The sequence below is a fragment of the Cydia amplana genome, chromosome 20 (assembly GCF_948474715.1).
Source record: "Cydia amplana chromosome 20, ilCydAmpl1.1, whole genome shotgun sequence".
Lineage (NCBI taxonomy): Eukaryota > Metazoa > Arthropoda > Insecta > Lepidoptera > Tortricidae > Cydia > Cydia amplana.
The window spans coordinates 8,621,065-8,648,418 of record NC_086088.1 but is presented as its reverse complement, the minus strand read 5'-3'; the positions used below and the strand labels follow the sequence as shown (position 1 = coordinate 8,648,418).

At 36.6% G+C, this 27,354-nt stretch overlaps 4 protein-coding genes across 4 annotated transcripts in view; 3 read left to right on the top strand and 1 right to left on the bottom strand.

The window, feature by feature from the left end:
* Positions 1-27,354, bottom strand: part of LOC134657447 (uncharacterized) — a 264,724-nt gene that overhangs the window by 175,191 nt on the left and 62,179 nt on the right. The gene's annotated exons all lie outside the window — the stretch shown is intronic.
* Positions 1,117-3,708, top strand: LOC134657383 (uncharacterized). The gene is made up of 4 exons (XM_063512925.1): positions 1,117-1,293; positions 1,834-2,001; positions 2,583-2,936; positions 3,355-3,708. The coding sequence occupies exons 1-4, from the start codon at positions 1,204-1,206 to the stop codon at positions 3,601-3,603; spliced, it is 861 nt and encodes a 286-aa protein (XP_063368995.1). The 5' UTR covers positions 1,117-1,203; the 3' UTR covers positions 3,604-3,708.
* LOC134657484 (uncharacterized) lies at positions 19,841-21,238 on the top strand. Its single transcript, XM_063513056.1, has one exon. The coding sequence runs from the start codon at positions 19,884-19,886 to the stop codon at positions 21,033-21,035; it is 1,152 nt and encodes a 383-aa protein (XP_063369126.1). The 5' UTR covers positions 19,841-19,883; the 3' UTR covers positions 21,036-21,238.
* Positions 23,675-24,833, top strand: LOC134657501 (uncharacterized). Its single transcript, XM_063513075.1, has one exon. The coding sequence runs from the start codon at positions 23,858-23,860 to the stop codon at positions 24,812-24,814; it is 957 nt and encodes a 318-aa protein (XP_063369145.1). The 5' UTR covers positions 23,675-23,857; the 3' UTR covers positions 24,815-24,833.

Here is a 27,354-nt window from a genome sequence, read left to right as displayed (position 1 = left end):
GGATGGCTATGTGGGACTCCCTGTTGTGGGCTAATGAGACCCCAGGTTTACCCACTAAAACCCCTCTGTTCTGTTGCCGCCTCGCTGCTATAAGGCGAGGTCCCAGGAACGCCGAAGTACTCTTCCGCAACCTCGCCAGCGGCCGTCCGGACTCGGACCCGACTCTTGGGCTTGGGGAAATCACCCCTTCACCTCATTGGGCGCGTTGGCTACACATCGCGCCCGCACGCTCTTAACCCTAGCGTAGCTAAACTGTAACTATTTCTGTAACCCTAGCGTAGCTAAACTGTAACTATTTCTGTAACCATACAATACATTTCCGCGTTTTGGCTTCTCTTCTTTCCCCTACCTCTCTCCCCTACCTCTCTCCCCTATTGAGGCACATAATCTTTAAAATTTTGCCAAAATTAAAATACTCCTCACCACTTTCAGGCTGCATGGACATCCCTATCTCTTCAACCTTTGCTGAGTCAACACTTCCTTCTCTTCTGATTTCAAGACATTCTATGACTTTCCGATCTCGTTCTTCATTTAACAATTTTAGCAGAACGTTCAAGTATCAAGTGGGTAGATACAGTCTGTACCGTACAGGTACCCAAAGTATGCCCACTGCCACTGCACAGTAACTGTACTGTTGAATGTTTGGACAAATGGTTTTTTCACTGCCCGTGGTAAACTCATATTATTCTCACTTTTACTAATATTTTACTTAGCATAGAACCAACAGAGCGGTAGCACATCGACACATACAATTTAGGTTTTTATTATTGACATTGAATCCGAACCATCCAATCGTCACAACTGTCATTACAAACGTCAATGCACAAAATAGTTTAGAACATGTTTAGAAATACAATGTATATATATACAACCTTACTTACCTATTGCTTATCTACCAATGAAGAATTGTATATGACTCCTACCTTCAAGCCGCTAGTCGTGTCGTGCGAGATAGCATTTTCGTCTCTTTAGCACTGTAAGTTGGATGTTATCGGGATTAGGGACCTAGCTAATATTGCACAATATAATACAGCAGTTCGTCTATCTAATACAAAGTGTATTAAAAATAATACCTTCATACCAAAATGAAAAAACAACACATTCCAAACCCAAACCATCAACTGTCACCGTCAAACAGTGAAAAGTCAAAATCCCGGCCGCAATGTTAAAAATTGTCTGTAAGAAAAATGTTAAGGCCTGAAGATGGAGACTATCGCCGCGGCGGGGCTGGGGGTGGCGCTCATCCTCATTCTGCTGGTGCTTAGGTGGAAGGTCAGGACTTTGAAGCAGCCGGTAAGTAAATCTGTACCAAATCCATTGAGTTATTGTTACAATAGAGAAGCTAACCAATCAATGAAATTGTCGCAATCGCAACGCAATCTGTTCCACGCGACCAAAACGTTAACGCGCAATGAAATCATGGCGCTTACGCGTTTACTGTTTTGCAAGATAAAGTTTATATTGAGTGCTTAATATGTAAATAACGAATGAATAGGCCCTAGGGATGTTGCACTTATATAAACTTTGATTTCTAAAACCGTCTCATCCTGTCACTTGATACTTAGATAAAAAATCTGGGCATCCTTATAGCCGATATTTATTTACAAAAGAAGTTACAATAAATATTATAAATATACTATGTAAGTAATTGATATATATGGTATATTTACAGCCTTTTATCACTACAATAACTATTTGGCTAATAGGTCTTTAAAATGACGCCGTTGATCAGTCAGTAACCTAAGATGAAAGGCTACGAGATTAACCTTACACTTGATTAGGTACCACAAACATAGGTATAAACAAAATATAAGTACCTATGTTACTTTACAGCCCCAGCCCGAACTGGTCGGCGACGCGGACGTGCTATCGGGATGTCGTTCCACACAACTAGTCCATCGTCTGTGTCCCCACAACAACGTCGTCCAGAGCTACGGTGTAGAAGAGAAGGACAGCTTGGACGACCACCTCGATATACTTGCAAGGAAGCTCGCTGAGAAGGTACGTCTACGTACTGTCTAATCTTCTTTGAGCTTCGGACAACTAGCCCGTCATCTGTGCCCGCAGAACTACGTCGTCCAGTGCTGAAAAGTTTAAGAGAAATATTGCTTGGACGACCGCGTCAATATAGTCGTGGTTGAGGAGGTCTTCCAAGGTGATGACATTCACGGTAAATGTCCACGCTAGGAGGCAAATGAGAAGGTAGACTTATATCGACCGGGATATGAACCGTGATTACCTTTTGTATTGTTTTCGAGCTCCCGCGATGCATGTAACTGCGTCGAAATATCGGGAGCTCGAAAACAATACAAAAGGTAATCACGGTTCATATCCCGGTCGATATACCTGTCTAGTGAAACTAACAGCGAATCATTCAAAACTGTTAAATGAGAAGGTATTTCTAGATACTGTCCTCTAAGAGTTTTGGTCGTATTCATACTCTCTTTCTCCACAACGTAATTCAGTGATTTCAGTGTGAAATTAATTGTGAGATTATATACCTATACCCTCTGCTGGATATTCCTTTTACAACCTCACATACATATTATCAAAATTAATGAATCGTTCTTACCGATCAACAGGAAAGCCGTCTCCGCCTCTCAAAATCCAAGATCAGAGAGACACAAAACGAGATTCAAAACCTTCACGCGATAGACCAGAACGTCCGTCTCCGATACCGGGAGATCATGGACTCGCTCCGCAACGATCTGACGAGCAACGAGAAAGAATGCCGCAAGCTGCAAGAGCAGATCGAGTGGGTGTCGCGAAGGAGGGCTGAGCTCAAAGAAGAGGCGAGTTTGGCAGTGATAGGGTTTCAGAATTTACACCGTATTCCAGAGTACGGTGCCTTTACGTTGAGTGACCAGGAGATCAGGAAGATGCGGGAGGAGAATCGATCGCCGCAGAGACATGTTGAGCTGCTTGGGGATAGGATGGTAAGCGAAGCGTACTTACAGTACCAGCACCCTTGTTAGTAACTCTGTGGTTAATACACTTGACGGTCATCATGTTTTCCTAGTGAAACTGAAAAGAAATTCTTGTTTTATCTTTAAGGTATAATCAGCATAGTTTACTCCTAAAAAGAGTTATAATATAATTTATAATCGATCCGATCAAAGGGTCAGCCTTCGGCGACAACCGTTCTCTTCAATTTTGTAATCAGATTTTTATTATTGTTTCGACACACAATTTAGACTTGTCTCTATAATACATATATGGTATACCTAATATGATGAGCGAGCAAGCATGTGTAACCAACAGATCAGCTATGTTCCCAATCAAATCTTTACCATCCTTATAAATAAAGTACGCAGAACGTGACCAACCAAACCTAACATTAAAATTCCTAAACAGGTGCGCCGCGGGCACCGCCTCTACGGTGAAGCGGCTGCGGAACTCGCCAGCAATTTAGCCGAGCTACAAAAAATGGGGAAGCCTGAAAGAGTTGTCGAGAAGTCCATACCCCCCTCCACCCCCTACCAGAGACACCGGAAGGAGCCCCAACTACCGAGCGCTCCTATGGCCCCTCTGGTCATCAAAAGTTCTCCGCCTGATATGGTTCAGATAGGATCATCTCACCTGGGATATTACACGCCAACGTAATGCAGTGAATTCTGTGATTTTAATATTTTATTTACTGGATTTTTAATAAGTTATACAATATTTATTAATTTTATTATATATTTATTACAGAATATTATTGCAATACGTATTATATTTTCAATAACTTTTAATTTCTTAAGCGACTGACTGACTGACTGATATATTCATTTAAAATAAAGGCATACATATCCAAGATGTTTCGTGTAGCACAAAAGCAATAAGTAGCTCAATCGATTCTCATGAAATGTTACAAATAACCTAATTATTTTTGAATCATTATTTTATTGATCAAAAACACAATACAAAGTCAACGTCGATATCGCAAATCGCAAGCGTATCCAAAGCGACAGACATGACCGCTGCACTCCCCCTTTATAACCTCCCGTTAATTCCGAGGGTTAAAATCCCCGAAAAAGTGAGCACTTGCCTTGTTTACAAGGTTTTAGATTTTAATTTAGATTGGGGTTGGCGCGCACCGACTGTCAAACTGACGTAAGCGCCCGCCAAAATGGCGGGTAAAATGGGTCTTTTATCGTGCACGGTACGGTTGCAAGGTATTTTACGAGGGTGCGTCCCGCGTATCCATTAAAATCGCATTCGTATGTGATCACCTAATACAATATCATCAAGTCTGGGGTCGCTTTGTGAATAATTTCTCGGCAATCTGCTCGCGCTGGAGGATCAGGATAATTTTATAATTTCATAATTGTTTGCCTTCAGTTAGAATCTGGAGGTTAGATTAAACAGTGCGTTCTGATTCTAAGTAGTTGTGAGTGTGCTTACTAATCAAATTATTACATTAGTTTGAACAAATATGAGCTAGGTCGTTGGTGCACTTTTTAATTATTATTTTACTTTATAAAAGCAAGCTTATATATATCATTTCATCAGATTTCATTCACAGAACTGGCCAAGAGCATATCACTGCTAGCTGTTCCGTCCGATCGACTTGTACTGTTACAGTTCCGAAATAATACCCTTTGTTTATGTATTTTGAAATCCATATTTAGGCCATCAGTGGTCTCCGGTCGTGGATCGTTGGGTCGAGCCCTGGCTGCTAACTACTACCCTACTAATAAGTTCCACTGCATTATGTACCGACTATGATTTAAGTTACAGCTTGGCAAAAAAGAGTAGAAATTAAAAAGTGGCAACACTGTAGTGCAGCGGTCGGCAACCTTTTAGCAGCCGAGGGCCACATAGTAGGTAACGAAGTTACATACATCTTGCGCGACATCAAGTATAGAGTCGCGCGCGAGAACGCAACTCATGCTAGAACCTAATAGACGCGAGACTGTCTTTTCAACCTTGACCTAGTACCTATACCTAATGATCCCAACAAGACCCAACTCTGGGTTGGGAGGTCAGATAGTAATCAACTAATCACTTTCATAAACATTAGTGCTGGCGCTAGATCTTGGGAACGGCTCGCCAATTTTCACCGGGAAAACTCAAAACTAAGCTTCGTGCAGAATACTATTGAGAAGAGAAGTTGCTAAGCGGGCGAGGTGTTCAAAATTACCTTGACACGCTCTTATTCTCTTAACAATAAAGTCGCGTCAAGACCATTTTGAACACCTGGCCCGCTTAGCGACTTTTGCTGCTGACTGTACCTACTGAAATTTTAAATATGTACAAACATATCTGGGTAGGTACCTAGGTATTTAATAATAAACTAAAACGAATGGCTAAATCACTTTCAAACAAAGTAAACCAGAGCACTAAAGCTTACCTCGCGGCTGTAGTATTTGCACTCCACCGCAAACTACCTCATTTTTAAACCACCCTCAGGCAATTAAAACTATTGTCACTCACTAGTGTTTGTTGATCCAATACAACAACTTACTTAGCAATGCTCCTATCTTATAACCTTCTGTTATTGCAAAATGAACTCTATATGGTGTTAGTAACTAAGTCCACAATTAAACCTTTCGTCACATCAATCTAGTGGTTCTTGTATGATGCAACTTCCTTTACAAACATCTTATCTCAGCATATTTTGCTATTCTCAAATCAACTTTATGTATATGCAATTAGGATCTTAATCGAAACTATTGTTACTTGACTGTAGTGTTTGGTGTTCCAATATGACTAATTATTTTTCAAATCCTCGTATCTTAGACATTTCTCCCGTTTTGAAACTCACTCTATTTCCTTGTGAGAAGGTGCACTTTGTAATAAAATATAAAATCAACTTGTGCTGTTTGTGTAAAATAGCTTCGGGCGAAACAAATGTGATGTAAAGAAAAACAAATAGACATGAGGCGCAGATGTGGCTAAACTAATTAAAAAAGCTTGGGCAAATACATTCTGTTGAAGTTGACGTCACTTTGATATCATTTTAAACAAATTGGTGTTTAGCTTTTTTATAAACGAATTTGTTGGCTGATATTTAATCATTTGATGTGGAAGATGGGGTTCGATCGAGCAATCTAGGTTTTGGTTAGATGTTTTTGTTTAGATTTTTTTCTTGACTATGCAAGTCAATAAATGGGTTAATTTTTGGCAGTTTATGTATTAGGTAGGCGAGGATCATTAATGGGTGCCTGGGGATCAAAATTTGCCGTTTCCAAAATGAAAGTTATCGAGAACTTTTTTGACATTTTCGACAACTACTGATTTGATTTTGATAAATGGTCGTGTCAATAGATTTCTTTTCGTACTCATGGTGACATTGAGTATATTTTAAATAAAATAACCATTTAATAACTTCCAAAATTAGGAAGAAGAAAACCGTTGGTGGATTGTAATTACCTATATAAAAACTTAATTTTTTTAACTAGGAGTCTAGTTATTAATTTCCAATTTGACAGTTCTTTGATAAATTGCATCTCATAATCATAACATATACATGAATGCAATAAAGAAATTAAGAAAAAGATATAAAGATAATCATCTAATAAAATTAACCTAAAATTATTAATTAATATTCCGCACAAAAAACCTGGAATAATCCTTTTACTCGCAAGGGGTGAACGCCAACAAGCCATAAAAATCCCGACCGCGTCCACCTAATTGAAAAACGCTTTGCTTTTAACACAGACCACTTTCCAACTAGGGCTCATTTAGATGGTGCGAGAACTCGCATGCGAGTTTCATTACATTGCGTCATGTGATCGGTCGGCTGAGTTGATGTAACCTCAATGGTCCGCAATGTAACTACAATCGTATACGAGTTCGCGCGCCTTCTAAATGAGCCCTTAAGAAACCAATTCGAACGTACGTTAGTACTATAGTTAGTAGTACCTACACTGACGTCAGAATGATATTTGAATCATATTATTTAGTTATTGTGCATTTCTGTCGTACTTGTCCGTACATGTATTGGTGCGAGCGAGACGTAAGATAACTAACAGGCCAATTGGAACAGTACACTGACAACAGAATGATATTTGAATTATTTATTTAGTTATCGTGATAGATAACTATAACATTATTCAGATATTTCTGATGTCAGTGAATTGGCTATATCAGTGGTCCTCGTATCACTGAAAGTGGTCCCTGAAAGCATCTGAGGTGGTGGTTACTCCTAAGCAAGTGGTGATTTCGACATTTTCGTAAACTATACAAGTACCTATACATACTTTTTTCGTCCAAGCTTTTATCGCTGACTGTACTTTTCTTTCCACAGGCAAATCCAAAGGTAGTCAAAAATCGTCAAAAATTTATGACGTAATTTATGAACAGCCCTTTGCAAGATCTGGCCCGTACAAACATATTTACATAAATAGGTAGTATTGCAAGTTAATAAAAGGCTTGTAAAAAATGAGCTAAGATGGTCTGAAAATATGAAACTTATAATGCAGCGTCATTGCGAAGTAATCTATGGATCTGTAACAAACTGGCTGTTTTAAATTTAAATCGCCTATTATTGAAACGTTTCCATAATTAATTATCTTGCCGTTTAGGGGTTTGGCAGTCGGTCAACATTGTAATTGTAATTATGACCGCCGAGTCAAAGGAGACGGGAAATTTAATGAAACGTACGAGGGGCGTTCAAAATATTCTCGGTATTGATATCTTACGACCTCTTCTAAAAGTTCTTTCGTTACTGGCCGCTAAGGTTTATTCATTGACATTAAAAAAAAGTATAATTCGAACCGAGATAGTCTTTTGTTTTTCTGCAATTGCTGAACAAACATGAACATCATGTGCGAATTGACAATGTTAACTAAATTAGAACATCGATGCGTGATAAAATTCTTGACAAAACAGGGTAAAAATCAAAAAACCATAAAAGAGGAAATGGATTGTGTTTACCGTGAGTCTGCTCCTTCTTTATCTACCATTCAAAAGTGGTCAAGCGAGTTTAAACGCGGAAGGGAGAGTATTGAAGATGACCCTAGACCTGGCCGGCCTGTAGTAGCTACTTCACAAGAAAATATTGATAAAGTGGAAAAACTTATATTGGAAGATGGTCGAGTGAAGGTAAAATCTATAGCACAAGTAACCAACCTCTCTATTGGTACCGTACATGATATTATACATGACCATCTTAATATGTCAAAAGTAAGTGCAAGATGGGTTCCGCGAATGCTGACTCGGCTTCAAAAAGACATGCGTGTAGCTTGTTGTTCCGATTTTATTGACCTGTGCGGTGAAAATCCTGATGAGGTGCTGCAAAGAATAGTTACTGGAGATGAAACCTGGGTTCATCATTATGACCCAGAGAGTAAACAAGAGTCCATGCAGTGGCACATTAAGGGTTCAGCTCATCCCAAGAAGTTCAAGGTCATCCCTTCAGCTGGCAAGGTCATGGCCACGATATTTTGGGATTGTGAAGGAGTATTACTAATCGATTATAAAGAAAAAGGTGTAAATATCACAGGACAGTACTACGCTAACATTCTACGTCAATTAAAGGATGTAATCAAAGAAAAGAGGCGAGGAAAGTTAACCAAAGGTATTCTGCTTCTGCATGACAACGCCCCCGTCCATACTGCTCATATTGCCAAGGCAGCTATTGTTGAATGTGGGTTTAAAACTGTTACTCACCCACCGTATAGTCCGGACTTAGCCCCCAGCGACTTCTTTTTGCTCCCCAATCTTAAAAAGGATCTGCGTGGAAATACATTTTCTGACGATGAAGCATTGAAGGCGGCAGTGGAGGAGCATTTTTACACGAAAGATAAAAAATATTTTTACGAGGGATTAAAAAAAATAATTGATCGATCTTTTAAGTGTATGAACATAGGGGGGGAGTATATTGAAAAATAAAAATATCAAACTTTTCGTACTTGTTTGTTTTCATTCTCATACCGAGAATATTTTGAACACCCCTCGTAGGTACTTACCTACTTACATTTATGTTGTATTTTAAACTCCGCGAAAGTGTATTTTAAAGAACTGGGTATATTGACTCTGCCGTCAATAGTGATTCAACAAGTCGCTATTTACGTGTATAGGCCGGTTACTAAACTTTAAATTGTTCGAGAGCATCACATTATATCCTACAGTATATTTGTGTTTGGAATATAATAGCACACTATTTTGTGAATGTATGTGTAAAGTAATCTCTAAAAAATATATTGAGATTTTTGGAAAAAAAATTTTTAAAAATTTAGTTTTTAAAAAGATGTAAACATCAAATTCTACAGTAGCGATTTTTTGTTCAAAAGGCTTAACTAAATATTTTACACTGTAAGTAAAATATGCACCACTTAGTGGTGCATACGTCACGAGCAATAAAAATGTTTGAAATAAATAATTACAATACAACATTAATTAAACACTTGGTGATTTTCCACTATATTGTTACGCCAATTATTCTACTCAATCTAATAAAATAAAAAACCAGGGGATTTTATTTTTACTATTTTTTAAACAATTATAACGTATTTTACCCCACGCGCATTAATTCTACAGTATATTTTTTTAATGCACCATACAGCCTGTAATTAATGTTATCACAACGTCAAAGAATCTCCTATTAATACAATGAGCTTTTGTCACAATTGTAAAAATGGCTATCGTTAAATTATTTAAATGATCGGCGCGGGGCGGGAGGGGAAGCGATGGCGATACCTCAAGGCCGCACGGCCGCAAAGCAACGGATTGGATAGGATGAAGGTATCTTAGGGCGGTTACAGAGTAGCGTTTTATACGAGCGTACGCGTACAGTCACCAGCAATTAAATGTCTGCTAGTGCACGAAAATACTAACGACCTTTTTTCCTACGTCCAGTTGACCTAAGTTTAAAATGTATAAATTGCGAAACTTGTAACGACATGTGTCCCACGTTTAGCTGACCTAAGTTTAAAAAGTCTACCGTACCGAGAAGAAATTCAAAGGTGTATGTGAAGTCCCCAATCCGCATTGGGCTAGCGTGGGGACTACCGTACGAAACTGATAATTTTATTAAACATCACGATTTTTGGTCGTTCATGAACTGTCAAAAGTGACGTTTCTTCAAATAAAAACGTCACTTTTGACACTTGTATGGATGGGATATGTCAGTGTCAAACAAGTGACTAAAGTGACGTTTTTTTTTTAGAAACGTCACTTGACACTTGTATGGATGGGATATGTCAGGGTCAAACAAGTGAGAAAGGTGACGTGTTTTTAAGAAACGTCACTTTTGACACTTGTATGGATGGGATATGTCGGTGTCAAACAAGTGACAAAAGTGACTTTTTTAAAAGAAACGTCACTTTTGACATGTATGGATGGGATATGTCAGTGTCAAACAAGTGGCAAAAGTGACGTTTTGTTTTAAGAATCGTCACTTTTGACACTTGTTGACACTGATATATCCGATCCATATCGTTTCTATAACTAATATTTGACGTATCTCAACTGACCTAAGTTTAAAATGTATAAATTGCGAAATTTCTAACGACATGTGTCCCACGTTTAGCTGACCTAAGTTTAAAAAGTCTACTGTACCGCGAAGACATTCAAAGGTGTATGTGAAGTCCCCAATCCGCACTGGGCTAGCGTGGGAACTACCGTACGAAACTGATAATTTTATTTAATATCACGATTTTTGGTCGTTCATGAACTGTCAAAAGTGACGTTTCTTCAAACAAAAACGTCACTTTTGACACTTGTATGGATGGGATATGTCAGTGTCAAATAAGTAACTAAAGTGACGTTTCTTCAAAAACGTTACTTTTGACATGTATGGATGGGCTATGTCAGTGTCAAACAAGTGACAAAAGTGACGTTTTTGAAGAAACGTCACTCTTGACACTTGTATGGATGGGATATGTCAGGGTCAAACAAGTGAAAATGTGACGTTTTTTTAAGAAACGTCACTCTTGACACTTGTATGGATGGGATATGTCAGGGTCAAACAAGTGAGAAAGCTGAAAGTTTTTTAAGAAACGTCACTAATACACTTGTATGGATGGGATTGTCGGTGTCAAACAAGTGACAAAAGTGACGTTTTTTATGAAACGTCACTATTGACACTTGTATGGATGGGATATGTAAGTGTCAAACAAGTGACTAAAGTGACGTTTTTTTTAGAAACCTTACTCTTGACACTTGTATGGATGGGCTATGTCAGTGTCAAACAAGTGACAAAAGTGACGTTTTTGTAGGAACGTCACTCTTGGCACTTGTATGGATGGGATATGTCAGTGACAAAAGTGACTTTTTTTAAAGAAACGTCACCGTTGACATATATGGATGGGCTATGTCAGTGTCAAACAAGTGACAAGAGTGACGTTTTTTTATGAAACGTCACTATTGACACTTGTATGGATGGGATATGTCAGGGTCAAACAAGTGAAAATGTGACGTTTTTTAAGAAACGTCACTCTTTACACTTGTATGGATGGGATATGCCAGTGTCAGAAAAGTGACAAAAGTGACTTTTTTTTTAAAGAAACGTCACTTTTGACATGTATGGATGGGCTATGTTAGTGTCAAACAAGTGACAAAAGTGACGTTTTTGAAGAAACGTCACTCTTGACACTTGTATGGATGGGATATGTCAGGGTCAAACAAGTGAAAATGTGACGTTTTTTTAAGAAACGTCACTCTTGACACTTGTATGGATGGGATATGTCAGGGTCAAACAAGTGAGAAAGCTGAATTTTTTTTAAGAAACGTCACTAATACACTTGTATGGATGGGATTGTCGGTGTCAAACAAGTGACAAAAGTGACGTTTTTTATGAAACGTCACTATTGACACTTGTATGGATGGGATATGTCAGTGTCAAACAAGTGACTAAAGTGACGTTTTTTTTAGAAATGTTACTCTTGACACTTGTATGGATGGGCTATGTCAGTGTCAAACAAGTGACAAAAGTGACGTTTTTGTAGGAACGTCACTCTTGGCACTTGTATGGATGGGCTATGTCAGTGTCAAACAAGTGACAAAAGTGACGTTTTTGTAGGAACGTCACTCTTGGCACTTGTATGGATGGGATATGTCAGTGACAAAAGTGACTTTTTTTAAAGAAACGTCACTTTTGACATATATTGATGGGCTATGTCAGTGTCAAACAAGTGACAAGAGTGACGTTTTTGAAGAAACGTCACTCTTGACACTTGTATGGATGGGATATGTCAGGGTCAAACAAGTGAGAAATGTGACTTTTTTTTTAAGAAACGGCACTTTTGACACCTGTATGGATGGGATATATGTCGTTGTCAAACAAGTGACAAAAGTGACGTTTTTTATGAAATGTCACTATTGATACTTGTATGGATGGGATATGTCAGTGTCAAACAAGTGACTAAAGTAACGTTTTTTTAGAAACGTCACTCTTGACACTTGTATGGATGGGCTATGTCAGTGTCAAACAAGTGACAAAAGTGACATTTTTGAAGAAACGTCACTTTTGACATGTATGGATGGGCTATGGCAGTGTCAAACAAGTGACAAAAGTGACGTTTTTTTAGAAACGTCACTCTTGACACTTGTATGGATGGGCTATGTCAGTGTCAAACAAGTGACAAAAGTGCCGTTTTTGAAGAAACGTCACTTTTGACATGTATGGATGGGCTATGGCAGTGTCAAACAAGTGACAAAAGTGACGTTTTTGAAGGAACGTCACTCTTGACACTTGTATGGATGGGATATGTCAGGGTCAAACAAGTGAGAAAGGTGACGTTTTTTTTATTAATATTGGCTTTTTGAACGTAGCTATTTTGAGCGTAGCAATTTTAAAAGTATTGGTCTCAAATTATTTGTTATTTATTTTGATTTCTCGCAAAGCACTTGTTATTATTCCAATATTTTTTTGATAACACGTGTTAAATAAACAGATAATTGTAGAAATATAAAATTTTCGAGTGTAGGATGAAGAAACATATTTATTAAGCATAAAATAAAAAATAAAAAATCATAATAAATAGATCTCACGGTATCCGAGTGGTGCAAATTTCCATATCAATTGAGATTAATATTATGACCTAATCATCAAATTTTCGAATTGTGTAGGAATTTTTAAGTTACATTTATATCGATTATTAAAAAAAACTATAGATTGAGCTTACTGTACACAGCTCACAGGAAACTCTCGGGATTTCTTTGTTATTAATCATGAACTAACTTAAGACATATAATTGATACATTATCCCGACTGTATGACTTAGTCTGTATAGTGTTCTAGATATTGACCCTAGGGTCATTAATTTCATGAAGAGCTCAATTACGGTACTGGAGATAATCGTATCGTGGGCATCTGTAAACCCTAAATATTGATTAGAAAAAGCTTTCGAAACTGTACGAATATTTGCAAGCAAAATTTTTTCTTCCCCCGCCTAGTATACCAACCTGACGCAATATAAAAAACGCGCCGACTCAGCCCCCACGCTACGGAACCCGAATCAACTTCTCCCGGTAAAACGTAGATTTGCAAGGTCCAATAAGCTGACCCACATAATGGGTCCAACTGTTTACAATAAGTTGCCGGAGACAGTCACCTCGTCACCATCGCGGCAATGTTTTAAAGCTAGACTGAAGGCTTGGCTTCTCGAACACACATTCTACACCTATGACGAATTTTTGAATGTTGAGCATTAATTAGTTAAGTTACCCGAATATGAATTTTATTATTATTGTTATTGATTTTTACGAATGTACACTTATATAGTACCTACTTGTTTCGAATAATTATACTATCTATTATAAAAAAAAATGACATGTAATATTATAAATATTGTGAATAAATAATATGAATATGAATATGAATATGTAGAGTCTGTGGGGAAAGAGAAGAGTCGTGGAATGTATTGGGCCCAATACATTTCACGACTCTTCTCTTTCCGACCTGGGGCCCATTTCTCGAACGGTATTAGTCTAATATTATTAGTGTGTTGCCGTGGTAATCCATACGATTTGACAGTTCGTGGACTAATAATATTAGTCTAATACCATTTGAGAAATGGGCCCCAGACTCTAACGGCTTAAGACAAAGTAGGTATGTCTTGGCCAATTTATGGCATTTTGTACAGGAAATCGAATAAAATATACCTACCACAAAACGGCCAAGACAATTTATAATGAATGAATGAATGAATATTTTATTTCGTGTAACACATGGACACATTTTTATTAGTAGAGCTTACAAACTAGGGGGTTAGTAGGTACCTACACACAAATTTAAAACAAAACAACACTGATGGGGGAATGCAATCCCTCACAGTGCAACAAGTAGGGACAGTCAACCCTGTCCGCTATCATTCGTAGGATGCTGTTGGGACTGCCACGCACACGGCGCACCAGGGATGCTGCGCATGCACGCATGGTAGTATTAAAAACAATCCACACGCGCCGTCGCGAACATCCCTGCGCTACAGAAACGAGGCAGCCCCATCCAACACCCGGACACAACACCATTACGTTGTATAATGGATGGTGGTAAAAACGGATTACAGAACTAACTCTGACTTATACTTTCATAACTGCTGTGTCTGTGACGCCTCTCTTATCATTTTATACAACTTTGTAGCGTATTTGGCACTTGAAAAACAAAATAGTACAAATTAAGAATCAAGTTCAAACTAATTTGAACCTAATTACGATGCATTAGGGTTTAAATTGCTATGTAAACGGGGTCGCAGGACATGTATGTTACCGTTAGGGTGATAGGGTGGCTAGTGGACCACGAAATGAGACTCGTGACAAAAGGATGCTGATGCTAAGACGCTGGGGCATAAGGAAATAATATGCAGTAGTGGAAGTTCGAACAAAGACACGATGTATATAGGCAATACCGTCTTTACCATAAGGGCCCACGGGCCCCGTGTCAGTGTGTAGGTACTGGTATCAGATTTTGGGGCACGTACCCAATGACATGTCATGTAGAGTCTGTGCCGAAAGAGAAGAGTCTTAGAATGTATAGGTCCCATACATTTCACGACTCTTTTCTTTCCGCACAGACTCCAATGACAGCGACATTTGTAATTTATATTTGTACCGATAGCAAGTTCAAAGATGGAGGTCTTTTTTTACCGGGCTCCTATTAATATACGCATAATAAATGGATCGTGGCAATGCGCTATGAAGAGTTTTCGCTACGAAACGGAAAATATCTGCTACGGTGTAGCGCTACGAGCAGTATGAACTGTAGGTATTAGATAAACCATATAGATAGGCCAATTCGATCGTGCACCTGATATCAAAAAGATGTCTGAATGATGTCAGGTATCTTTCGCGCGTTCATTTCGCTCGGACTTGTCCGAACATGTACATATTAGCGCCAGCGAGACGCACAGATAAATTAGGTTAAAATCATGGTCTAATAAAACATGGTCTTCTCTTCCCAGAGTGTCACTTGCCTACGTCACAATAACATTGCCACTTTATTTCAACATAACATGTTACATGGGTACATTATATCTATGGTTAATAAGTTAATTTATTTCTTTATAATTTAATAATTTTCATTTATATGTATTTTATCTTAAATTTTACAATAACACGTCATTTTTAATTATTCGTTAGCAATATCTTCTGATTCACGAAAGAAATTTCAGACGTTCGGGTAATTCTGTTTACACTACTGGCAACACAGGATAGCGCTGTCACATTTGACAATCCGCCATTTTGTCCCTGACCGACCGTCCTTGTCGAACGCGTGTTAATTGTTATTTCCTTCTCGCTCAGTGTCAGCAGTCGCAGTGTTTTCCAAACTTTTCACGTCGTAAGCTTCGTAATTAATGTTTTGTTACGAAAATGGTTGGCTGCTCTATTCGGAACTGTAAGAGTAGGAGTGAAAAGTGCAGTATAGATTTGTTTTATTTTACTATGTTTCTACATGAATAACTTAAAATTAATGCCGTTAAAATAATTTTCACTGTTGGTTAAAATTCTCCCACATTTTAAAGTTTGAGAACCTGTAAACAGCATGATGTTTAGATATCGTTTTGGTCAGGTGTAAGTTTGGATTTGCCTCTTAGAGTCTGTGCAGAAAGAGAAGAGTCGTAGAATGTATTGGATCCCATACATTTCACGACTCTTCTCTTTCCACACAGACTAAAATCATTTTGGCTGGCCAGCCAGTCCGACTACTGTCTTAATATATTTTCTGTGACGACAAAATACTCGGGGAGGAATCTGTATTCATAAAATTTATGGATTGATGGAGATATTTACGAGTAATCAGTAGAAAATAACATTGTTAACGTCCCTACAGTGTGTAGGAGATTGTTGCCGGTTTACGAGGTATATAAATATTATGTTATTTTGGTTCTACAAAAACGTTTTTATAAAAAGCTGCTTCATTCAGAAATAAGTGTATATAAGAAAAATTATACTTGTAACGTACCTATTAAAAATTAGCCATCGCACACCATGACATGAAGTTTATTTAACCGCCAAAATTATTGGTAATAATAGCCACATGTATTATAATTATTAGTATGTACGTGACTTTTATTTATGCCAATGAATTGGTCCTACATTAAGAAAAGTTACTTATTTTATTGATCCTAGGTCCTAGGTACACATTTAAGTTAGACAAAGAAATAGAAAAATCAACTATGTTTCAGTTTCAATTAGAGGCAAATCCCTCAAAGTACGATCGCTAGAGACGCATTCATGAAACGCCGAATCACCATCGCAGTCGCGCCTGCACTAATCCCAAAACACCCCTGCTGACCAAAAATAAGAAAAATTAAAAGAATTGTCAGAAATAAAATGCACGGCCCGGACGGAGTTGTCAGCTACCCCCGGAATGAAAACGACACGAATGGGGATGTTTTTATCTATGTTACTATTTTTTATGTGGTTATGTTCACATGTTGCAAAGATAAATAAGAATAAGAATAAATTTGATAATAATTAGCAATACAGAAGGTACCTACATGCACAAGAGCTGTCCGGTAAGCCCTAAACTAAGCTGAGCCTGTATCTTGGGACTTACCAAATATAGTATGTAAGTTTGAGTTGGCTAAATTAAATCTAGATAACTTAAAAATTATGTGTGAGTGATTAATTCATGTTTGAGTAAACTTATGTACCTACCTGCCTACCCAAATCAATTCTGCACTCACTATTCATCATATCGGTAGTTTTCCTCAGTAGTTTTCTTTTTGCGCTCGCTTCAGGGCTTAGGCTCCGTTCAGATAGCCAGTAAAAATTGCACACTACAACTAAAAACTACATTTTACTTTTCTCTGTTTTCCCCATTGAGGAAAATGACGCCTTATTAGCATTAGGTTTAAAGTAATATTTTCCGCACCAGTGCGTAAAATAGCACTTTTCGTGCGTATGTCGAAACTTTAAAGTGCCATATGTACTGTAAAACGTTGTTCGATACACGTGCGAATAGGTAATGCCTCTTTTTCGCACTTGTATCGAAATAGTTATTTTCGATACAAGTGCGAAAAAGAGGAAATTCGAAACGAGTGGCGATAAATTAAAACACGACCGAAGGGAGTGTTTTAAATCGACACGAGTTGCGAATTACCTATTCGCACGTGTATCGAACAACGTTTTACAGTACATATGGCACTTTAAAATTTCGACATACGCACGAAAAGTGCTATTTTACGCACTAGTGCGGAAAAGTAGCCCCATATGTACTGTAAATAATTAGTTCAGTTTAGCATGTTGGATGAATGAAATGAGACTCCAAAAAGATGCATTCGACAGAAAGAAAAAAGTACCACCCTTTCTCAATTCAATTACTCGACCCATACAAGTGTTGACGAATTTAAAAATAGGTAACACACGAAAAAACGAAACACTCCCCATCGGTTCTTAAATTCGCTAACGCTAAGCATCACATATATACTGCTTGCATTAAAAATGCACCAACCTAACAATGCTCCTACAAAAACACTTTAACGTGCAAATTTAAACTTTAAGTCTAAGAGTTAAAGGCAATGTATATTGTTTTCGGGGATATGAGGGAATGTCTGGCGATATTAAAACTTTGAGCCACCCTTCTAAGTAGGCTCTCTTTTTCTTTTTGTCCTTAATGTAAAAAAGAAAACGCCCAAAGTTTCGGGCAGAGTTTAAATTTTTCCAGGCTTAATGCGCTTATTACGAGTGGGGAGAAAAAATTGGGCGGTTCTCAAAGTTTTATGATAAAGTTGTTGGCAGATGCTCGGATGTACGAGAATTTCTGAAGTACAAGTAGGTTTGAGTTGAAATGAAACAAACATCGAATGTTTTAAGTAGTTTATTTCGGTTTAAATAGATTGGTTGCTATTTTGTCCATAATATTCCAGTAAATTTATCGAATTTTGTAGTAGTTCTGATTTTTTGCAGACTTATTTATGATGTTGGCCCAATTAATAATCCAAGTTTGTGACCTCGAGCGCCGAACGCAACTTTGTTAAAAATTTAAAAAATCGCGAAAATTTCGGGTTTCTTTTAGATTTGGTCGATTACCTATAACCCTAAAAGACTAGTTTTTGATAGTACCTTTTCAGGGCGTTTTTAAAGAAGACAATATTTGCTACAGTACGACACTAGAATTATCTCTGTAGATTGAAGTTTCCGAGATAAAGCCTTTCAAAATTATTAAGGCAAAGTGAGTGCAGTAAGAGTAAGTACCTATGCACTTTTGACTCAGGCGATGCCGCTTAGCATGATTGTTCCTAAGGTCAAACAAAGCTGATTTGGTCCGGTAGCCACGAGATATCGATACCGTATACTACCACTAACTCGGTTTGGTGGTAACTACTGGGATTTTTTTCCTCAGTAGTTACCACTGGTAAAAGGTGGTCGTATAAGTATTTTACTGATTTTAGTGTGGAGCAAACAAGTTATTTAAGTTATACAATGTTTTACTAGTTGATGGTCTTACAGATATTTGAGGTTTTTCGTAGGGTTTTTCTACCTACACAAATAATTTGCAAAATTATGTACCTATTTTTGCGCATGCCGCATATATACTACACACATTGATATAAAATTCCTCTCCCAAATTTATTCCTTACACCGACATTTACATACGTGGGCTATCTCTATTTTGCGCTTTTGCCAAAACACTGCATAATATTTCCGCCATTTTGCCCCCTAGCGACATCTGTCCGTCATGTATTATTTAAGGGGCAAATGTTGGGAACGTTTGGGCGACTCCGCTCGATTCCCATCTTTATTTTATTTACATTTCTCTAGTGGACTTATTTAGTAGATTGCATTGCATTTAATGGGAACGACGCTGAACGTAGTTTGGAAGGATGAAAATTACGGACCCTAAACCAGTATTTAGTAGAAACACTTTGTTTTGTTTTGTTTGGAATGTAAATTTAATAGATAGTACATTATTGTCGAGGTTCGGAAGTAGCTACTTGCTGGCTGAGGATTCGTTTTAAACGGACGACCTTGGGAGTCCGTTTAATTGAATCCGAAGCCAGCAAGTAGCCTTCCAGCCGAGTCATATATAGTGTTTTTCTCAAAAATGGTGCAAGAAATAGAAATTATTTACCGGAGCAACGGTCTAATTATCACAGAAAAAAGTAAAACCATTGAATATTTGCTTTGCCGCCTTAAAAAAAAGAAGTGTATTTTTCTGCTGAAAATACGCCAACCTATTTTAGACAGCTAAATAGTCGCGGTACCAACATTATAATAAAGTCCGTCAACCAAATCTTGTCAGTAGTAAAAGGCGGCAAATTTGAAAAATCGCGGGTTAGCAACACTGTGTTCGAATAATTCCAAAACGCGTGTCATCTGTGTTTTATCTGTGGAATGTGGATGGTGAATGACAGGAAAAAAAGGGCGGGAAACCGATAAAACAAGGCGGATTTACTGAAAATATTTCAATTATAGTGTTTAAAGTCCTTTTTTATTGACAAAACCAACATATTTTTCCTTATTAATTATCAATAATTGCTGTTAATTGAATTTGTGATTATATTCATTGAATGAGCCCAGGACGCGGGGGTGCGGGCGGCGGCCCCTCCCCCATGGAAACAGATGCCGCCAAAACTACAACAAAAAGGAGAAATAAAGATGTTTCCGATACAGAAGTCACATCATGTAAGCAAAAAATGACATACATACAAAGTCGTCGCGGTCTCTTCAAAGACCACAACCCCATATATGAAGATTTGACTAAAAGAGAGTACCCCGTACTGCTACAATCTGCTTCTAATGAACTGGCTCATAAAGTCCCCATGGACATCCTCAAAGTTAATGGAATATTAAAAGAGATTACTGGGGTGCAATATGTAAAGGCGGCGGGTAACTTTTTTGTCAAAGTTTATTTCGGATGTGCCAAAGATGCAAATGCATTTTTGCTAAACAAACCAGTACTACAAGCAAATACTTGGAAGGCAACAATCCCATATGACAGCATAGAGTGCCAAGGAATTATTCGTGCTCCCGTGGATCTAAGTGAAGAGACATTGCTCGAGGACTTGAAAGCGAGTTGTATGATTCTTGGTGTAAAGCGCTTTACGAAAAAACAGGACAATGGGCAATACAAACCACTCCCAACTGTCCTGGTTACATTTATGACCTCGTCTAGACCCGACCATGTAATCTACGATCATATCTGGATGCCTGTTCAGGAATACATCAGACCCTTGCTACAGTGCTTCAGGTGTTATAAGTTCGGACATGGCAGCGGAGCTTGTAAAAGCACTCAAGTATGTTCCATTTGTTCGGCGGGACATTTTTACAAGGAATGTACCACACCAGCAGACTTCAAGTGCTCAAACTGTAGTGGACCCCATTCGGCAGTTTCTTATACCTGTCCAGTTAAGGCAGAAAAAAATGCACAAATTAAGAACAAGATAAATGGCAAATTCTCTTATGCAACTGCAGCTGCAGTAGCTGTAGCACCTAATAGCAGTAATAATCTAAATAGTAAGATTCCAAAAACTCCTGCTAAAACACCTCACGGACGTGCTATGATTGCTGACATTATTAATTCTGATATTGTCCTTAATGCAATCACCAAAACAATTTTAGAATTAATGAAGAAAAAAGAAGTCAAAAATTCTTCCTCCGGTCCTATGCCAATATCCTCCCAAATGATTAAAGAGGTGCTTGTAACAAGTTTTACTACTTAAACTATGGACAGGTTGGGTATCAAACAATTAAAAATACTTCATTGGAACTCCAGAAGTCTATTTCCAAAACTGGGTCAACTTGTACATTTTTTGCATGGCTGTGACGAGAGTGTTGACATCATACTATTTAATGAAACTTGGCTGACCCCGAGCAAAATTATTAAATTGCCCGGGTTTACTGTAATTAGAAGAGACTCTAACCATCCGCATGGCGGTGTTGCAATTGCAATTCGTTCCAAATACAAGTTCAATATTGTCAACACTTTATCACAGTACCATTTTCAAAATATATTAATTAATATTAACATTAATAATTTTTCTCTAGATATGTTATGTGTATATGCTCCTCCACCTCCGAATGGTAAGTTTACTATAGATTCATTGAAAGATTCGTGTTCAAAATTTGTAAGTAATAATCGTCTGATAATAGGTGACTTCAACGCACATCACTCATCTTGGAGTTCAAGAGTCAATGATGGAAGGGGTAAAGCTCTTCATGCTTATGTGGAGAATTCTGATTTAATTTGTTTGAATGATGGCACTATTACCACTTTCGCTCCGTTTGGCCAACAAGGTAATGTTTTGGATTTGGTATTCGCATCCCGAGCTCTTAGTTCTAGTTGTTCGGTATCTGTTCTTGATGATCTTCTTAGTAGTAATCACTTCCCTTTGCTCATTAGTGTAGTTTTTGACTCGCCCACTCCTACATGTTATTCTAATAACTTATCTAATCCTCAACAAGATGATAATTCTCTAGCTAAGGTAAATTTTAAAAAGATTGACTGGTGTAAGTTTAACAAGTTATGTAATGATAAATTTGAAGTTTTTCAATTTGTAGAAAACCCTCTAGAAAACTATACAAAGTATTTGAGTATTTTACATGACATATTAATGACATTTGCTAAAAAATGTTACCATCATAAGAATAAATGCTTAAAAGCTACCCCGTGGTGGAATGATGAATGTGACCGTGTAGTGTTACAAGCTAAAATTGCCTTACGATCTTACAAACAATATCCTTCTATGGAAAATTTCATTATATACAAAAAACTAGATGCTTTAAAGAAAAGAACATTATTTGAAATTAAACGCGTGAGTTGGTTGAATCTTTGTTCCTCCTTTAATCGCATGACATGAGTAAAATAATTTGGGATTATATACGAAGATTTAAACATGCAAAACTTAATTCCGTTTCTTCATCCCCCAATTTCTTTCAAAATCCTGACAATGCGACATTGTTTTTAGACAAAATTGCTTCTGACAATAATCATGTATCAAATAGTGACCTTAATGAGTACTTTGAGAATCGTGGCCGCCCGGAAGCTCAATGGATGGTCAACCCATTTTCTATTAGTGAGTTTTTAGCTGCATTAGAAAATAAAAAAGAAACTTCACCTGGTCCTGATTTAATTTCTTACAAAGTGATTAAAAACTTACCTCTTCATGCTAAGGAAATACTGTGTAAAATATTTAATAATTTGTGGCAGAGTCATTGTATTCCCCCAACGTGGAAAACGCAACATGTCGTTCCGATACTAAAACCTTATAAGGATTCTAATTGTGTTGAGTCATATAGGCCTATTTCCTTAACATCTTGCTTTGCGAAAGTTTTTGAAACCATGTTAAAAAATAGACTAGAGTGGTTTTCTGAAAATAGCAAAGTCATTCCAAGTACTCAATATGGTTTTCGAAAAGGTAAAAGCACAATAGATAACTTAAGTTGTTTAATTGGGGATGTTAAGAACAATTTTCGTTCTAACCAATATACTTTGGCGGTTTTTTTAGACATCAAAGGGGCGTTTGATAACATAAATCACTCATACCTTATTAAAAGTTTGTCTTTATTAGGGTTTCCTGGACATATTTTACGTTGGTTATTCAATTTTCTTAATAATCGATATTTAACTCTAAAAGTTAGATCTTCGTTAATAGGTTCTAAAGTTTCTACAAAGGGTACTCCTCAAGGTTCTGTATTATCTCCTCTTATATTCATTCTAAGTTTGGTTTGTTTCATGAAACAAATTCCGGCTTCTGTTAAGAACTTATTTTACGCTGATGATTTGGTGTTATATGTAAATTGTAAAGACATAAAAATTGGTGAATCTATTATGAACAGTTGTCTACGTAATATTCATAACATATTAACAAATTTCCTAAAACTTGAGGTTAATGTTTCCAAATCTTCTGTAATTCTCTTTTCTCAAAATGGCTTACATTCTCCTCAAATTTTATACAATTCTAAAGTTATTCCTGCTCAGTCTTTTGTCAAATACGTTGGCCTATTTCTTGATTATGATCTTTCCTGGAAAACTCATATTGATACAATTTCTAAAAGAGCCGAATTGGGTTTAAACATATTGAAGTCGTTAACTGGAGTAAAATGGGGAGCAGATCCTAAGGTCCTTAAAACGATATATATCGCGACAATTAGAAGTCATTTCGATTATGGTTGTATGTTTTTTGCTGATGCGAATACCCATCTTTTAAGGAAATTAGATATTATCCAAAATAGGGCGCTACGAATTATTACTGGAGCTATGATGTCATCTCCAATTAATTCTTTGGAAATAGAGGCTGGCATTGTTCCTTTATTTGTACGCAGATGTTATATCACTGACAAGTATGGTCTTAAGTTGGTTAGTCGTGATAACGATGTTACTTATAGATATTTAAATAATGTAAATATTCCAAATTATAATTTAATAGCGTTTCCTAATTCTTCTTCCATAAGTGATGTTATAACTTATTTAAACTTTGAATTTCAAGATATAGTCTACTGGTCTAATTTGCTTCCCTGTTTTGAACATGAATACAATGATATTATGCGAGACGTGGTGGTTGAACTGGTCAAATTTGAATCGAAATATGACTTTTTGGAGTTTCTTGATGATAAGACTGATTTTGTTAAATTATATACTGACGGATCTGAAACTAAAGATAGGACCAGTTTTGCATTTTATGACTCTTTTTTGAACATAGGAAAGGTTTTCGAATGTAGTAGTTATTTTTCAGTATTTTCCGCTGAAGTATTAGGCATTATTTACGCTTTAGAATACATTCATGAAAATTATATAAATGAGAATAAGTTTTTAATTCTATCAGATTCCATGAGTGCTTTACAAGCACTTAAAAATAAATGTGTAAGTGGATCTGTAAATTATTTGATTTATAAGTTAAGAAGTTGTTTAAGTTCTTTATTAAATAGAAATATTACTGTTGAATTTTGCTGGGTTCCGGGACATTCAGGAATTTTTGGTAACGAACTTGTAGACAAGCTTGCCAAATCTACGGAAAATATCCAAGTTTGTGATTTAAAAGTACCTCAATCCGATTTAGTAACTTTTGTTAAAGAACTTATGATTAGAAGGTGGAATAACTCGTGGTCTAAATCCAAAGAAGTCAAAGGGAAATGGCTAGCTGAAATAGTCCTGGCACCTAGTACCAAGTCGTGGTTTGAATACCAAAGAAAATATGTAGAAAGGGGATTTATTACAACTATGTGTAGATTGCGCATTGGTCATGGTCGTTTTGCTGCACATCTATTCAGATTAGAGCTAAGTGATTCTGCTGTTTGTGCACATTGTAATTTTAATTTATGTGATCTTGATCATATTTTTTTCCATTGTCCTTCATTTAATTTACAAAGGCTATTGTTTGCTGCTATGTGTATGGATACAGGTTTGCAAGTTCTGCCAAACTCTGTACAGGGCCTTTTGAAATATCAACAATTATATCCTGTAATCTATGAATTTGTTATTCACACTATTGGCAGTCTGTAATTTTTTCATAAATGATTGAAATAACCATAAAATGTATGTCTAATGTAATGCTAAATTTTAGGTATAAGCTGGGCATTGTAATTACTTTACACATAGACTAATGTAATGTAACTTTTGAATTCATATCACATTGTACTGTGTATAAGCTGGAATTGTAATTTGTTTCGTTTTATGTTTGAGCTGATGGCCAAGTTGCCAATGCTCGTAATAAATTAAAAAAAAAAAAAAAAAAAAAAATGGTGAATGACAGCCGTCACCTTGCCGTCACCTTATTTGTTTTCATTTGGTTTTTATTCTGAAACGTTTCTGTTTCAAGAGATATTTCTGCTGTCACCATTAAATACCAATACATTAAATAAGAATAAGCAAAGCTAAGGGGCCTACAATGTACAATTATGCTCGTTGATGGTAAACATTACTAAAAATTGAAGTTATGACAAGTACCGGAAGAACTCTTTAGAACTTTTAAGATTATGTTCAGTTTTTTTGTTTTAGGGTTAAAAGGCATAAATAAAATTAAAACATATGCCTAAATCTATCCAACAAGACCATAAATTGTGTCCTGGAAACCGTCCATAGGCCCACATGTCTAATATTTTCAGCAATCAGTTGTGACTATTTACAAAGGTAAACCTTTTAAACAGTATTAAGAGCCTTGATTATATCGCCGTTCTTTCGCAATATCTACCTAATCCATACATGTTTGTTGCAGGATTAAATCTTGCCCAATATAAGGCGTTCGTAGTAGGTAGCATCTCTTCAGACAATACTTACCTACGGCGGTTTATGTACGTGTACAACGCAACCAAGTCGAAAAATAAACTTATTATTTAAAAATGTAACAAAAATATTGAGAGCAATGGAACAGATTATTCTTGTAAAAGTTGTCATTATGTTAATCATCAAGAAAATAGATTATGTAGGCTGATTTGATTCATGCACTCAGTTACTGCACATATGTACCTATGGGAAATCCTAGTTTATACTTGCTGAAGTAGGGATGTATCTATTTAAAAGAAGTTTTAAGTCGCTGTACATACCTGTTTGTTCAATAAAAGAAAATAATTTATTCAGCGTAGTAGTAAAAGTATTTTCACATTTGCAAAATGACAAGTCTTGAATAGCCTTATGTGCAAGTTAATAAAATTTCTTAACAGTATTCTCCTGATATCTAAATGACCTTTTTAAATATCAGCATACAAAATATGATTTATCCAATATATAAAACATTTTTAGCCCGTATGCAAAACAGCAGTGTGAGCAAAATGTTACCAAGCTAGCAAGTAAAGAGTATCACTGAACTATAATTATACACACACAATATAACAATATTATAATTGTGATATGTAAGCTAAAGTGACCTTTATCTTATTTACCTTTAAATTAAATAAACACCCAAATATCAGTTGTTTTATTTTTAATATGTATATTGTACAATATATACCAATCAAAAAAATTACACAGGTATGTCATATTCATCCAGAAGAGTACACTAATTTACATTAACAAGTGGCATATTATATTGTAAATAACAAATATATGCACTATCTAATTATCTGCATTTTGATATGATTTTATTTTATTTTAGTAAACTTAGAAAACATAGATAGGGAACAAAGAGAATATAAGCACTACGATAGGGGGTTGTTTTTGACGCCAGCTCTGAATGAAGGAGCTCGAAAAGAATAATTAATGCCACTTGTTGATATACTTATACTAATCCTAATGTCACCTATCACTTATATTATATTGAAGAGGTATATTGTCTGTCTGTAAATACCGCATTAATGTACCTACTGCCTATTAGTAAACAATTTTTCACTCTTTTTAGCCAATAAACCTAAGGTTTGTTTGTGTAGTCAATAGCCTTGTTGATTGTGTACTCTGTGTAGCAAAAAATGACAATACATATTCACCCCCCTGTGGAATGTTCTGTTCTAATCAGAAAAAAAACCTATTGGTAACTTTACTTGTTATGGGAAGGGTAGAATATTGTATATTTGTATCCATAATACAAGTGTTTCAAGCTTGTGGCGTTTGAACTGCTGAACCTATTTTGATGAAATTTGTTATATAGAAAGCTTAAGCCCTGGGATATCGGAGATGGTAAGTTACCACTGCAATAAAAAAACAAAGTTAATACTCTAAAAATGCAGGTGCCAACATACTGTATTAGTTACCCGGACTGAGAATAACCATTGAATTTACGGTTGTCGCAAACACTGCAGCTTTTCCCAAAAATGGTTTTTTGTACTGTATTTACATAGAACTAATCGAAGACAAGAATCGGAAAGAATAGATATAAGTATTGGATTGGATATAAAAGCGTTTAAGATCGATTAATACCTACTTACCAAAAGACATCAAAGAAATCATAATTTACTTAGATGAGAGACAAAAAGTATGAAATTAACAAAGCTTTTTATTTGTAAGCACAAACAGCAACCCTCTTAACTGTACATCTGTGGACCTTATTACAAAAGGCATAAGGTCCAGTACCGATGTACAGTTAACAGTGTGGGAGATGGTATCTACTTACA

Bases quoted from the DNA above. Each gene is read 5' to 3' on its own strand.
- LOC134657501 (XM_063513075.1), top strand. From the start codon at position 23,858: ATGCGAGACGTGGTGGTTGAACTGGTCAAATTTGAATCGAAATATGAC.
- LOC134657484 (XM_063513056.1), top strand. From the start codon at position 19,884: ATGAGCCCAGGACGCGGGGGTGCGGGCGGCGGCCCCTCCCCCATGGAA.
- LOC134657383 (XM_063512925.1), top strand. From the start codon at position 1,204: ATGGAGACTATCGCCGCGGCGGGGCTGGGGGTGGCGCTCATCCTCATT. The intron at 1,294-1,833 runs GTAAGTAAATCT...GTTACTTTACAG, and splicing joins TCAGGACTTTGAAGCAGCCG to CCCCAGCCCGAACTGGTCGG. The intron at 2,937-3,354 runs GTAAGCGAAGCG...ATTCCTAAACAG, and splicing joins AGCTGCTTGGGGATAGGATG to GTGCGCCGCGGGCACCGCCT.